This window comes from Microplitis demolitor, chromosome 1 (genome assembly GCF_026212275.2).
Source record: "Microplitis demolitor isolate Queensland-Clemson2020A chromosome 1, iyMicDemo2.1a, whole genome shotgun sequence".
Classification (NCBI taxonomy): Eukaryota; Metazoa; Arthropoda; class Insecta; order Hymenoptera; family Braconidae; genus Microplitis; species Microplitis demolitor.
Window position 1 is genome coordinate 5,499,794 of NC_068545.1, and position 15,761 is coordinate 5,515,554.

At 28.8% G+C, this 15,761-nt stretch overlaps 1 protein-coding gene across 7 annotated transcripts in view; it reads right to left on the reverse strand.

Annotated features, from left to right (window-relative positions):
- Positions 1-15,761, reverse strand: part of LOC103576860 (FH1/FH2 domain-containing protein 3) — a 167,818-nt gene that overhangs the window by 89,611 nt on the left and 62,446 nt on the right. For all 7 annotated transcript variants that reach the window (XR_008404178.1, XR_001345409.2, XR_001345411.2 and 4 more), the window contains one exon: positions 3,999-4,108. Coding sequence is in view for 4 of the 7 variants with exons in the window: in XM_053741665.1 (XP_053597640.1) it covers positions 3,999-4,108 (110 nt within the window). In the remaining 3 variants the exon portion in view is untranslated. The remainder of the gene's footprint in view (positions 1-3,998; positions 4,109-15,761) is intronic.

Here is a 15,761-nt window from a genome sequence, read left to right on the forward strand (position 1 = left end):
AATCAGCTTGCAAAATTACGAAATTTAATTATCACATTAAATATGAAAATACCATTTTAATTTTAACTAATAATGTTTTTTATGACGGAAAAAAAATACACGAGCGCAAGATTAATTTAAGAATTCAACAATATATCAAAGAATAGAATCAAGACGGAAAGTTTATTAAATCGAAATTATAAAAATTAAACTAGCCAAAGTTTTTTAATTAATCGTTAAGTAATTGAAGTTTAAGAATCCATAAATTTTATTTGCACTGAGAAATAAAATAATAAATTAAATGTAAATCGTTTTCATGAGATTTTATAATTTACGCGGGTTTTTTTTTTAACAGAGCAATTAGAGAGTAACAAAAGTATGAAAAAGTTACGAAACTAATTGTATTAATTTATTAAAATAAATGATGAATAATAATAGAAAAAAGTAACAATACTTTTATTAAAATAAACTCATTAGATAAATTATAAGAAAAAAAAAATAATATATATTTTTACGGCATCCCTTTTTATCCAGGAGTTTTTCAATTTAACGTCAAGTAATTGAGATGAAATATTGAAAAAAGTTTGACAAACTTTTTAAAATTTAACATCAAGAACATTTTCCTTTATATATATATATATATATATATATATATATATATATATATATATATAATAAGAAGTTATAAATATACTTAATGTAAAAAAAGCATTAAAAAGGATGAAAAATATCTTTCATATCCTTTCAGAAAAACCAACACCTTAAGTATATTTGAAATATATTGAAGTATCGAAAAGTGAATTTCTCTAATATTGTAAAGTAAATTTTATAACGGGTATGTGAAAAGTGTTTGAATCAAATAATTCGATTTGAATCAGAACTTTGATCCAAATTTCAAAAATTAAATTTTCAATCAATGTATAATAAATTATTAAAATTTTTTCACATCAATTTACACACTAAAAAAAAAATATTTGTCCCAAATAAATCAATTTATTTGTGGCCTTTTTTGAATATTCCTTAATGGCAAATAAATATATTTGGTACAACTAAATATGACAGTTGATTCAAATAATTTTATAATTTGACTGAAACATATAATTTATTTGTAGTAAGTGAATGATATATTTGTGGTCCATGGTCCAACTAACCTTTTATTTGCAAAAATTGAATCATTTCTTTACCTTAAATAAATCACATTTCATGTAATTAAATTTTTCAATTATACAAAATTTTTAAAAAAATTTTGGCTCGAAATCTACCGATTTTTATTATGCTGTCTACCAAATTTGAAACAGGAATGGAAGCATCTGAAAAATTATTATTCATACACGGAGAAAAATGTTAAGTGACTATGCCTATGAAGCACAGTAATATTTTAATTACTCTATAGTTTGTGCCCTACTACTCTTATACACAAACTATAGAGTATTTAATGCCGTAAGATGGACGGTGGAGTTGGATTTGAAATTTGTGACAAAATCAAGATATACTTGCAAATAACATCAAAAAGGATATGGCACTTTCGTCACGTAATATAATGTCTTTTCCACGTATATCTTGACGCAAAAAACAAGAATTTCATATTCATAATTGTTTAAAATACTAATTTTTTTCATCTCTAGGTTTTGTGCCCTACCGCTCTTATACACAAATTATAGAGTAATGTAATTATTACTGTGCTGCATAGGCATATTCACTTGACATTTCTCTCCGTGCACAAAAAATTATTATGCTATACCACAATACTTACTACGCGCGAGAAACTTATCGATGGAATTTAATAACAATTACCCGGGCCATAATATCTAGCCTCATCGAACCTCACTTACACTGTGAAAAATTTCCAAAAAATTTTACTATGGGTGCATTGTAACCCCGAACCATAAGAAAACTGACACAAAATTTACAATTGTCCCATAGTAAACATATGCGCATAGGTCCCAATCGTGTCGTCTGCGCATACCGTTTACTATGGGACACTTGTAAATTTTGAGTCAGTTTTCTTATGGTCCGGGGTTACAATGCACCCATAGTAAAATTTGTTAGAAATTTTTCACAGTGTAGGTAAAAAAGCATTTTGAGCCTCAAATATTGCTCACAGATCCTTAATAAGCCTTGATTAGCCTTAAATGAACCTAGTTTCGACTCAATGAATCTATAATAATAATAATAATAATAATAATAATAATAATAATAATAATAATAATAATAATAATTTTACGAGTTCGATCAAATGTAATTTAAATTCGATTGATATTATTTGAGGCTCATTAAGGCTATATGAGCATTATTTAAGGCTCAAAATGATTTTTTAGCTAAGTGAGGCTTGATTAAGACTTACTTGGGTTTGATGAGTGAGGCTAGATATTATGACTTGGGTACTTTCATACATTATAATAATTGTGATACGGCATAATAATTTTTCGTATGAGCATAATAATTTTTTGGATGCTTCCCTTCCTGTTTAAAGTTTGGTCGACAGCATAATAAAAATTGGTAGGTTTTGAGTCAATATTTTTCTCCGTATATTATATATCTCTCACAATTAAATATTTAATTGGCCATATCAAAATATACGATATCTTTGGCTCAAATGAACCTTTTTTTCAGTGCACTGTAAAAAATTAGCGGAGTAAATCCAGAGTAAATGCGGAACGGAGCGGATGACTACTTATTTATTTAATTCCCTCGGAGTGAAATTCACTCCTAAAAAGAGTTCAGTTTAATCTTAAAATTCTGGATCGAAATGCATGCTGATTTAAATGAAATCCAGATCACTCACCTGTCAAAACAAACTTCCGTCTTTTCCGAAACTGCGGAACTCTGACTGATGGAGTGAATTCGGATTGAATTAATATCCGCTATCACTTCGATTCACTCACAATTTTCCACAGTGTACCAATATTTTGATTTTCAATCGAACATTACACTGCTAAAAAACAGGAGTGAATTTGTAGTGATTACAGATTTCATTCAAATTCAAATTCTCTGCATAGAGTTTATTTTTTCAACGGAGTAATTTCGGAGTGATCTGGATTTTATTTAAATCTTTATTCACTCGAATTCAGAGTTTCAATTTAATATCCAATTAAATTCAACAAATTCGCAATATGAATTATTGACCCACTCCTAACTTTACTCATTCTTCCAAAAAGGTCATGCTCAAAAAACGAAACCAATTTGTAATTAAATTAAATAAAAAATAATTGGAATGAAATGAGTGTCGAGAGAAAAAAAAACTTGACATGCATGGCAAAAATATAAACTCGTAAAATTGTGGATAAGTTTTACTTGGAATGGATGTGTGTGTATATATATTTCGACATGAAATTGGCTAAATTTAAGCAAACCCGCGTTCATACCCCTGAGCGGTTACCTGCTTTAATTACCTGCGACGCCACTCGCAGTTCATCCTATTCCGAAACGGCGATACTAATTCACTCGAGAGATTTTCGCTCACGGGCATCGAAACATTCGTTGGTTGACTACATTTTGCACTAGACTAGCAATTGTAATGTATATATGTATCTATATAAAGTATATTATAGTAGATTTACTGAAAATACAAGTACCTTGGAGACGAGGAACATGAAACTCAGTACTTTGTTGTGGATTATAATGATAATATTTACATTAAATCACAAAATAATCTTGAGGATTATTTGGGTTGGTATTATCAAATATTATCTTTCATGTTATAATATTAAATAATGTGATGAAAAGATAAAAGATTAGAGCCGTGACTGTTTTTTAAAGCTCAAATGAAAAAGTACTTGAGGTACAATAGTTCAAATATCACACATACGCGGACACACGCTTAAACTTTTGTGTGCTTGTGTTCGCGGGCCATTTCAAATGGCTTTTCTACGTGCGTTTTTCCTCATCTAGGGGCTCTCTGCTCGGCTCTATTATATATAAGAAGAAAAAAGCTGCTGAAAGTTTTGCTTGTCGCTCTGCCAACCGAGTATCGATTACAATATTTTACTTTTTTTGTTTGTTTGTTTTTAAGTACTTACTTTGTCTGAAAGCCTTCGAACTCTTCTTGTTGTTCGCTAATAGACGCTTCCAGATCGAGGTAAGCTCCATAGTCGCCATCTTTGTAAAGTTGTAATGCTGTATCGTCCAACTGTAACAAAAGAGATCATTATTTTTCATTAGCATTTTTTTTTTTTTTTTTTTTAATTATGCAAAGTATCGAAATATTTTCATTTTAAATTTTCACCGCGAAAAAAATTTCCATTGATATGAAAAAACTTTTGAAAAATTTTTTTAAATAGAAATTGTACACGGAAAAAACAGAATATTAAATATTAATAAATAATAGTAAAAAGTGGAATCTGTTATTAATAATTAGTATTATTACGCGCTTAATGCAAAGTAGTTTATTTTTGTTGATTCCGAAAAACTACTATCAATTGTTTCAAAAAATAACTAAATATTATTACTTTTAGGTATAATACGTGGCTTATTAGTGAAAGTTAAGTAATTTATGGCAGAATCTGTTAAAAAGTAATGATTGGTCAAATTAAGAATTGCTATCTTAGATACTGATTTTTCCAGCCGAAAATTGTAAAAGTTACAAACTTTTATTTTATAAATTCGATATCACTGATCAATTATTAGCTTAAAATATCATTTATTCATCATTATAAATAAATTTACAATATACATAAATCGAATAAGTGGTAAATGATAAAATGAAAAATTAGTATACTAGATACTGATTTTTTGCTCATAAAAATACCCAAAATTGTTAACTCTCATTTTATAAATTCAATCCCATTGACTAATAATTTATATGAAATATTATTTATTCGTTATTATAAATTAATTTATTATATAAATATATCGAATAAGTGATAAATAATAAAATGAAAAATTCATATACTAGATCTTTATATATTAATATGTACGTTTACTAATTTTCTGGTTCCTCATTTTTTAAATTTTTCTGTTTATTTGAACAGTATTAACTGTAGATAGCAATTTATCGATTCTTTTTCCTATTAATTTTAATATACAAAATCACAAATTTTGCTGCTGCATGTGTATCAAATTTCAATATAAATAATAGCCATTTTGTAATATATAATAATCCTGGTTTGATATTAGTATCGAATATACTAATTTTAAGTCAAAATAAACTTTAAACTATTCAAATTTTGAACACCATTTTTTTTCTTGTAGAAAAATTTTTTTTATGCCACCCCATGAATCCTGAAAATGTCCGAAAATTTTGCTGACAAATGAAAATTTCTCAGAATATCAGTGAGCAGTTTAAGGTTCAGTGGAATCCAGATAAAAAGTTAATTTTTTCCTGAGTGTCCTCATTTAGCCCGACCCTCTCTTAATTAAAATTTTTTGTATTGAGTAATTTTTGGTTAATTTTTTGTCGAGCAAATTAATAATGTACTAAGCACTTATATACTAAGTAATGTGGTAACAAAAAAAAAAAATTAGTGAGTTAGTCTGTAGTTTGTCACAATATCTTATATTTTTCAGAACCGTAAATCAAAAAGTCGCAAGACCGCAAATTGTGCGGTCGCTCTAGGCAACTTTTTACATTTCATTGTGGTCGGTGGTCGAGGACAATCAATCAATTTTTTTTATCACTAGTGTATAGAAGTGGATCGATTGGTTCCACTCTGCTCTCCATCTCATATCAACTCGTTCAGTTAACCCGCTTTTCATCTCTTTCTTTATACATATATATACATATATACTTAACTAAAATTCAACGACAGTAATAGAATGGGAGTTAGTTTGTTATATATCCTCTCTGATGTATATTTCTCAAAATGAGAACTCTTCCAAAAATAAATATTGGTCATACGAGCCCGCACATCTAGCACATCTACATATAACTATAACTATAATAATAACTACTCGTTGCATACATACGGATAAAAAATAAAAAAATTAAAAAGTTTATATTGTCATATATATATATATCAAAAGGTCAAAAATTAACTTGAATTGTACTGGATAAAAAAGTTTGTCAATTGTTTGACGAAAAGCAAATAAAATATGCATTCAAATATTTTAAAAAAATTGAAAACAAAGAATATTTCAATTCCGGAACGGGAATTCATTGGAAAAGAATAGAGCTTTAGTAATTGAAAATAAAAGTTTAAGTATTGGCAATGAATAAAAAAGAAATTCATTGTTTAATGGAAAAATACTCAGACGACCGGAAACGTCGATGGAAAAAAATAAAAGACCACCGACTTAAAGATCCCACTGAATGCGTTGAAACACTCGAGTTGTAGCGAAAAATAAAAAAAAAGACACGAGATGAGAATGAGTTGAGAAAATATTTGAAAGGAAAAGAATGAAAATATGTAGTTGAGTCATAAAGAAGACTATAGTTGTCTAAGTGACCTATATTTCTATAAATTTTTGTTTTAAAATAACTCGTGAGCTTACTGAACTCAGAACTCAAAGGTAGTTAATGAGCTTTTTATTTAAATGTTTGTTAAAATCTTTTTTTTAAATTTACTTTTCATATTAATTATCAATTGTAATTATTAAAAAAAAAAAAAAAAAAAAAAAACGGCCATTCGGTATTCGAAATGGAAGTAGATTTCTCATTATTAGTTTTTTTTAAAGTTTTCAAAAGAAATTGAATTAAAAATTAATTTTTTTTGACATTTTAAATGAATTTCAAACTCGAAAACCAGAATTAAACTGATTTGAAAATTTAAATTGCCGCCTTTTCGCAAATACTCAACCGTTTTTTTAAATTTTTGAATTTGATCAAGATAATTGCCTAAAGGATAAGTATATAAAATTTCATAATCACGTAAAAACTTTTCAAATATATAATAATGACATTTTTACCATAACCCAAAAACTAATCATGTAACTTTGAACCTTTATTAAAATTCGAGAAATTATCGTAAAATAAAAAATAAAAAAAAGGAGAACATACTTTATTTTATTAACTATGACATTCTTTTCACCCAATAAGGCTTCATGTTTCCGTTAAAAAGTTATTTAAGAAAAAACCGGCCGAAGTAGAGTTTTTCGTTAATTTGAAAATTTAAAATTACCGCCATTTCTAAAGTAATTTACCAATTTTGTTTATCTTTGAACACAGGTGAGCTAATCATTAATAGAATAAGTGTGTCAGGTTTCATTAAGATTCGTTCAGAATTGTGGGCGCCATCTTGGCAACTAGGCGCGTTATATTATATATATACATACATGTATAAACTTTTGAACCAATAGTATTTTTAAAACCTACACGGAGAAAAAATTATGATACAGTTACAATATATTATGGGAATGATTCCCATACTGCATGGTAGCCGGTTTTTTTTACAAATGTTGATTATAGGAACGGCGCCCATATATATTATGGTAATCATTCCCATAATTATGGGTATAATTCCCATATGGTATCGGAATAGTTCCTATAGAATCATGGTAATCGTTACCATGTAACTATGATAATGATTACCATAATATTATGGTAATAATTTCCATACATTATGGTAATGATTACCATAATATTATGGTAACCATTACCACAATATGATGGTTATGTTTAAAATAATATTATAGGAATAGTTACCATAATATATAGGGCTTATTCCCATATACACTCAGGGACCATTACAATGTGGTTATAGGATTGGTTACTATTTGCTTATGGGAACTATTTCTATAAGTATGGTAATCATTACCATGATTCTTTCACATGCGATATGGAAACTGTTACCATAATGATAGGAATTGTTCCCATACTTATAATGGAAACTTTTCCCAGAAAGTATGGGTCTATATCCCATAACTCCAAGTAATCATTACCATAACGGTATGGGATGATATTTCATAAACGTACTAGGAGCAGTTACCATAATTTTCTCTTCGTGTAGACGAATTATGATAGACTATGGCGAAATTCTTTGAAAATTCCACCATGACGAATGCAATAGATTTCTATGAAATTTATTAAAAATTAAATTCATTATGTGGGATTTATTTTTCGAAGGTATTACGGCCTGTTACATAATATGAAGTACATACAAAGAGTAAAGAGCCGAGAATCTTGTTTGCTCAGAAGCTTTTATTTAATCTTATATTAAACCACACGCCAGTGAAAATTCTAGCGTCATGTAATAAAAATATCTAATGAGCTAAAAATAATGCAAAAGTATAAAGAAAATGAATAAGTGGAAGCTGCATTGATTATGTATTCTATCTTATGTCTAAACTAGACTTGTAAAGTATTTGAGTAAAGGAATTTGAAATACTCATTTAAATGTTTTTTAAGTATTAAAGTACTTTACTTTCGAGTACTGAGTATTTGTATTTAAAAACTTTTTTAGTTTAACTGTCAAATACTTTTAAAATTTTTTTTATCTCGATAAGATATTAAATATGTATTTTTATATATATGTGAGATATAATAAAGTATAGAGCACTTTTACTCAGTAATTTGAAAAAGTTTTCAGTTGGAAAATTTCATTATCAAATTTATTGATACGGAAGTTTTTTAAATTGAAATGAAGATTAAGAATTTGTGGCTGTATTTAAATACTTATAGATTAATTAAATACTTATGATATTTATTGAGAACTATATATATTTTTGGTCATTTAATGCGTTTTGTAAAAATATTAACGAGGAGTTTCTGCTCCTGATTAATTAATCGAAAAAAAAAAACTATGGAACGTAAGAAGGGAAAAAATTTGAATCTGAGGTAAAAAAAAACCGCGAAATTTTTTTTCAAACTCTATAAAGGGGTAATATGGACATCATGGGGTAATATGAGACACGTAAAATTTCTTAAAACAATTTTTGAATTTGAAATCAGTCTTAGAAATTTTTTTTCAAACTTTATAGAGGGGTAACATGGACATCATGGGGTAATATGAGACACGTAAAATTTCTTAAAACAATTTTTGAATTTGAAATCAGTCTTAGAAATTTTTTTTGGAAAAGTTTTAGTAAAAGTAAGCCTCAGATATTTTAAATTTTTCAAAAATAGTCGAAAAAGTTATAAATTGTGACTTCGAGTTATTTTGAATAAAAAATATCCATTTACCGAAAATTTCAAATTACTTCACTTCTTTTTCAAATAAAAATTATTCATACCATGTTTTTGTCTCATATTTGACAAACAAATTTTAAGCATTAATATTTTTACAAAAATACTTTTTCAAAAGGGTTTCTAAAAACAATGCAGTTTTAAGATTATTTTTTACTGACGATAGCTAATGTTCTTTATTTTTTTTTTCTCCTCTGGGCTGTATTTTCTTGTATCGCGGGTACTTGAAACGTGAGGTAATGTACCATCCATGAAAATGGGAGATAAAGTAAACAAATTATTAAAATTTCCAGCGGATAGATAAAAAATAAATTGTTAATAATAAAGTAAAGTAAAGTAAAATAAAAAAAAAATATAAAATTGTATGCAAGTTCTTTGTCATGAAAAATTTAGGTCATGGTAAAAATTATATAAGATGGTTTTATAAGATTCTCTACTCTGAGGTTACGAGGTTCATATTTTTCAATTTATCTACGTAAATACTTTTGACGTGTGTTATTAAGAAATATATATATTTTTTAAATTTTAAATCGAGCGACTTTTTTTCGGATTAAATTTAAGTGTTTTATTAGTGTGCCTTGGAGGGATGGGATAAAACCGTTTGACAAAAATAAAAACTGGTTATTTGAAACGTGACTGTATCACCTATGGTTCATACTTATAAATATGTGTAAATGTATGTTTGCAAAGTCTGTAAAGAGTATATGTATATATGTTATATTAAATTTCCGTGAGATTACAAGGTGGTAAATTGAGAGAAAGAGAAATTTCGGGCGATAGATAGAGAATGAAACTGGAAACCACAGCCGGGTGTATAAGTATATTCAATTACATGATAAGATAATGATTTATTAATTTTATATAAATTTCACAAGATTTTAAGATATCAAGACAAGTGGACTTGTGTAAACATTTGTTAATAAAGAATTCATTATTTTATTTCACCGTACGTATATCAGTTTCATGTTATCATTTTTTTTAATACGCTAATAAATTTTAATTATATTCAATGTTAAAAAATATGCTTTTAAATTTCATGATAAATTATTTTTATAAATTTTAAGTCCATTACGAGTTAATGGTGAATAAGATTAAATAAATAACTACTCATTTTTTTTACTCATGAAAATTCATCTTTTCGAATTATATTATATATTTTTTTTTTTTTTTTTTTTTTTTTTCATTAAGAAAAAATGCTAATTATACATAAAATTAATTAATATTTTTTTTGGCAAATATTACATATAAATAAAGTCCAGATATTATAATAAATTAAAATGCGAGGCAAGATGGACCCTTGGAAAAAAATTCAAAATTTTTATATTTTTTTTTTTTAATTTTAATTACTGTACCACGTCTATTTTAAGATTAATATTCAATTAAATCATAATTTCAAAATACAAAATTTTTTTATCAAAAGCCACTAATTGTGACTCTTAGAGAATGTTCCGCAGTTTTGGACTTTTTTGCTTTGATCAATAATAACTCAACGCCAAATCGTCGTAGACTTTTTAAGGGCGGCAAATTCAAAAGCATAAAATTTCCTAACAGACTCATAAGGTCAGATTTAAAAAAAAATTTATTGAAGCTCATAGACTTTTTGGAAAACGAGCGAAAATTTGGAATTTTTTATTTTGCGTCGGTTTTCTTAAGATTACTCTAGAACTGTGCATGATAAAAAAATTTGAAGACTAGATCTGAAAACTAGAAACTCGAGGCTACAATTTGCTTTTTTTATTTTTAATCTACGACAATTTTTCATCGAATTACAGTTGAAAATCACTCAAAAATTTGAGTTTATTTTTATATCCCTTAATTTTTTTTGATCAGTATTATAAAAATTAACTTTGAACTAAAAAAAAACTATCAATTTTTTTAAACTCGTATAAAAAAAATTCGTTCTAAAAAAATTCCAAAAAAGTTCTGCACGTGGAGCTTTTAAACATAAGACAGATTAGAACTTTGAATGTAACTTTTTTGGATCTTTAGTAATTTTGATGTTAAAAAAAAGTTTTTATGAGCAAATTTAGAGTCAAAAAACGTTCTTGGAGCTTCTTTGGAATTTTTTATGGACATTCTAAAAAAGATCTCTAATTATCACTCTTGACCTTTTTCTAAGGCTAAAAATGACGTTCAAAAAACATTCCAAAATGGTTCTAAAATTACCACTTTTTAAATTTTTATAGAACTTAAAAAACATCTATAAAAAATTCCAAAAAAGTTCCATTCGAAGTTTTAATCTGTCTCATGTTTAGAATTTTTTTTACACGGGAATAAAAATTTTTTTAAATATTTAGAAAATTGAAAAAAAAAATTTAAATTGGCCCATTTTACTTCCTCAATATAAATCAAAAAATTACCTCAAGTAAAAAAATGTTTTTACAAAAGATTTCTCTGAATCTCACAATCAGTCTTTAAATCTGTTATTTGCTCTCCATATTAATTATCGCTAGTTCAAATAATTTATCTCATAATTGTGACAAAAATAAAATAACAGCTAATTAACCTATCAGTTATGACAAAATAATAAAAAATAAACCAACAAAAATTAGCCAAGTATTAAAAACGAGTTTGTTGAGGTAAATTACGTTACACATGAGAGAAATAAAAAAAGAAACAATTTTACCAAACCACTAGCCTAGTAATATATAAAATATAAAACCACTCAGTACTCATAGCCACACGATACCCGCGATTAAATAGGCGTGTACATTACACATCTAAACTACTGGGTTACAAACTAGTACATCCAGCAAATCCACATCTACTTTTACACTCACTTATCCATATCGTACTTAGTAGAGAACACACTCTACATCATGTTGTTCTTTTCGGTTTCTAGTTGCTTCACGCTCGAACGCGAGTGCAAGTGCAAGTAAACAGTCAGACGAGAAAGCAACATTGAAAGTAAAACCAAATATCATTTTATTTCTCGCTAACCACTTTAACGCTTCTTAATTAATATAATTATCCTCCCACCATAATTAGCTAACTACCATTTTATAAATAATTATCAGCGTGTCTATAATTTATATCCCATAAATAAAATAAAATAAAATCCTTCATATCATCCATCATCCATCAAAATTAAATGGCTAACGTTAAACTATCATTAAAGACAACACATTTATCTATAAACAACATGTGTTGTGTTGAGAATGATGTGGCTGGAAATAATCCGCGAATAGTATCGGAAGGTTACAAAGCACGAAACCGATAACAATTTCATTGCGGATGCACTCGAGCCTCGAGAACGTGAATCGTGGTTGGGTTTCATGAGATCCAAGTAAAGGCTGAAGAGGGAGAGACAAAGTTATCGGAAGAGTCTGAGCAAGAGTAAGAGTACAAATACTAATACTGGTTAAACTATGAGCACAACTACACATAAACAATTTATCTCGCATTGTATTGCACATTTATGAGTGCTCTAGTACTAATATAAGTGTAAATGGCACTCGGTGTAGGTTAGTTAACAAGGCAAGTACATATATTGAAGATATGGTCAGCCCGCGGGTTTTAGCTGTGTATCGTTTTATAGGATACGATCCTATAAGTCAGCTGTATTGTAGCACATGAGACATGAGAGCGTAGTTGCTGGTATTGTATACGGTGCGGATGATACAACCAAAGTGTAAAGGACAACCAACAACAGGAGAAGGCCAGAGCGCAAGAGACCGGGAATATAATAGAATAGAAGGGATGTATGGAATAAAGGAGGGATCAAGGAGGGAAGAAACCTGCACCAACAGTCAAGCTTTCCCATTAGGGTCATGAAAGGATCCGGGTGGTAATGCCCGGCGTTAAACTCCTCCTACCTCAACACTTGTATTTCAAGTATATATAACGTGTGCTATGCTTTTCCTTTAACCTCTCTTGCTTTTGCTCTGGCTCTAGTTCTAGCTCTGGGTCTGGCTCTGGATCTGGGTCTGGCTTCAGCTTTGGCTCTGTACACCCCAACCTCTTTATCCTCATCCTCTTTCATCGAGTACGATGTTACCAGGTACATACCTATTTACCCCGTGCACTTATCCGTGTGAACAGAACAGTATCGGAAACCTGCAGGCGCCTGTAAACCTTCCGTAAACCCTACTTGTTATTTTAGATGCCAAGTAGACAATGAAAGCTCGATACGATGGAAGCTTTTCAATGTTATTTTAACTTTATTATTATTATGCCTTTTTTTAACGGCACACATTTTTTTTCATGCGCCATTTCATAAGCTTACGAGTTTTGTGACGAGTTGGTGGATGTGACGCAACGGCAACAGAAGAAAAGAGCTGGTGGTTGTGGAAAATCAAGAGGAAGAGAAGAGAAGGGAGGGAAAAATTAGGGGAGAGGGGGAAAGAAAAGAAAGAAAAATAAAAAAAATTCATTTCAACCCTCCGGAAAATGATTTGAACAAGGCTATATTAGTGTGAAAGTATAGTGTAGCGTGAAAACCGGAAAAGCACCCGGTCGTTTACGTTCACCCGCTGATATTTCAACGCGTCGAATCGTAACGAGCCCATGCCCACCCTTGTTATTTATTACGCGCATTTATTCGCAGCACGGCATAGAATTACGAATAAACGAGGCGGTCAGATTTTAAATGATGTTTGTGCCACATAATACTGCTACTATCTGGGCATTCTCATCTACCGTCAATCATTTCAATAAAACGTTTTCATATCTAATGGATATACGCATACACTAAATATTACTGATATTTAATGCTTCATATTTTTTATTTTACCACTTAATTTTTTTAAAAATTTAAACCACCTCTTTTATTAAATTTTACAAGCAGGATTTATTCCACCTGATGATGAATTCGCTAATTAATTTTTTAAATCCCAAGGGAGTGAGGAAAATAAATTTCCAAGGATGTCTAGTTACGAAATTTAGTTCAATTTGATGGAGCATTAAACTGAACTATTATCGTGAAAGTAACCCATTTAATATTTTTTTTTTTTTTTTTTTTTTTTTTTTTTAAATAAAATATAAAGAAATAGATAAGACAGCAAGACATCTCATCTTGTTGGAGAGATTATAGAGTTTGGGTTTGGATGGTGGAGGTGCTACTGCTTTTCGGCTGGCTCTTAACAGGCAGGAAAAAAGTGAGGCAAGAAGAGAAGAAGAAGAAGGTCCCTGGTGGCACGGTGATGGAACGATGTATTCTTTCGACCGACCTCTACTGCCTAGATGTATATGTGTATTATATATATATGTGTATATATAACGGTAGAGGCAGCAGGCGATGCGAGAAATCGAGGGAAAAAGGTAAAAAGAGGTGGGAATTCACAGGCAGGCCGAAAGTATTTCACGTAAAACTACAAGTCAGCGGAGAGAAAAAAAGGTAATAGAAAAAAAGGGATGTATGTATGGATGGATGGATAGATCGAGTGGTTGTAGAGGCTTCTCTGAGAATAAATACTGAATTCAACTTGAAAGAACGGACAAAAATGAAGTTGCTTTAACTCTCTTGTGATATTGGAAAAGTGTCTTGTTATCTATACAGACGATTCATTGTTCAATATACCATGACAATATATTTCTAAATTATGGATTTGTCTCTTAAATATTTACAAGTATATTTTATTTATACCATTTATCATACATTATCCTGCGGTATAGTTAATATTTTATTCATGGATATATTTTCTATATCCCTATTTTTTATTAAAATTTTCTGAGCAGATAATCATTTTTTGAAATAAAATGCTCGAGCTCTACCACCGATCGAATGCTTTCTACCGCCAAGTTTATAATTTTTTAAATTATTTTTTAAATGTTTATGGCAATTTATTATCACAACTAACTAGAAATAAAATAAATATTTGAGAAATATATGAGTTTAACGATTTATACAACACACTGATTGTATCAACCGTCCAAATCCTACAATTTTAGCTGTATGACATCATAGTCACGAATATAATCCAGCTGTTTCTTTTTCCATGTATCGATGACACAACACCGGTGTCGTAACTAAAAATAAACTACGGACAATAAAATCACAATAATTTACTGAATTACAGACGAAGATAAATTGTCGTAATTTTAATTGAATTTTCTTGAAATTTTAATTTCTAACCTGGGTCAAAAAAATAACTTTTTGAAGTAATTTTAAAAATTTAAAATAAAAAAAATTGAGCAAGACAAAAACAAGTTAAGTTTAAATTCTTTTTTAAAAAAATAAAAAACGTATTTTAAGATATGAAAATTAGGCTCATCTTCGAACTTGAAGTAATCGTCCAATGAATAAATGTACCTGAAGATCGGAACGTTTTGCGCGTAAAAAAAAAAATGAAAAAGCGAAATGTAATTTTACTCTTTAAGTGACTTCAGGAGTAATGAGGGGTGGCTAAAATTTTCGGCTAACATACAAACGCCTATTTGAAACATTTCAGAAATCTAGTAGATCCAGTAGATTTCCTTCTTTTTATTTTCATTCTGCAAAAAATTCCGATCTTCAAGTACATATGTTATCTATATATTAGACCGATTAAAAAAAAATCGACTATTTTAAATTTCCCGTTAAGAAAATTTAAAATTTTCAAAAATTTGGGAAGTTATTGGTTTCGGTCCGATTTTCGAAAATCGAATTTCTAAGAGATCTTGACGTTTTGAGGTTCTAGGAAGCTATTCTGACTAATTTCAAGATGATGTCCAAGTGTATGTATGTATGTATGTAAATATCTCGAACTTTTGAATGGATGAACCGATTTTGATCGTCAAAGTGTCA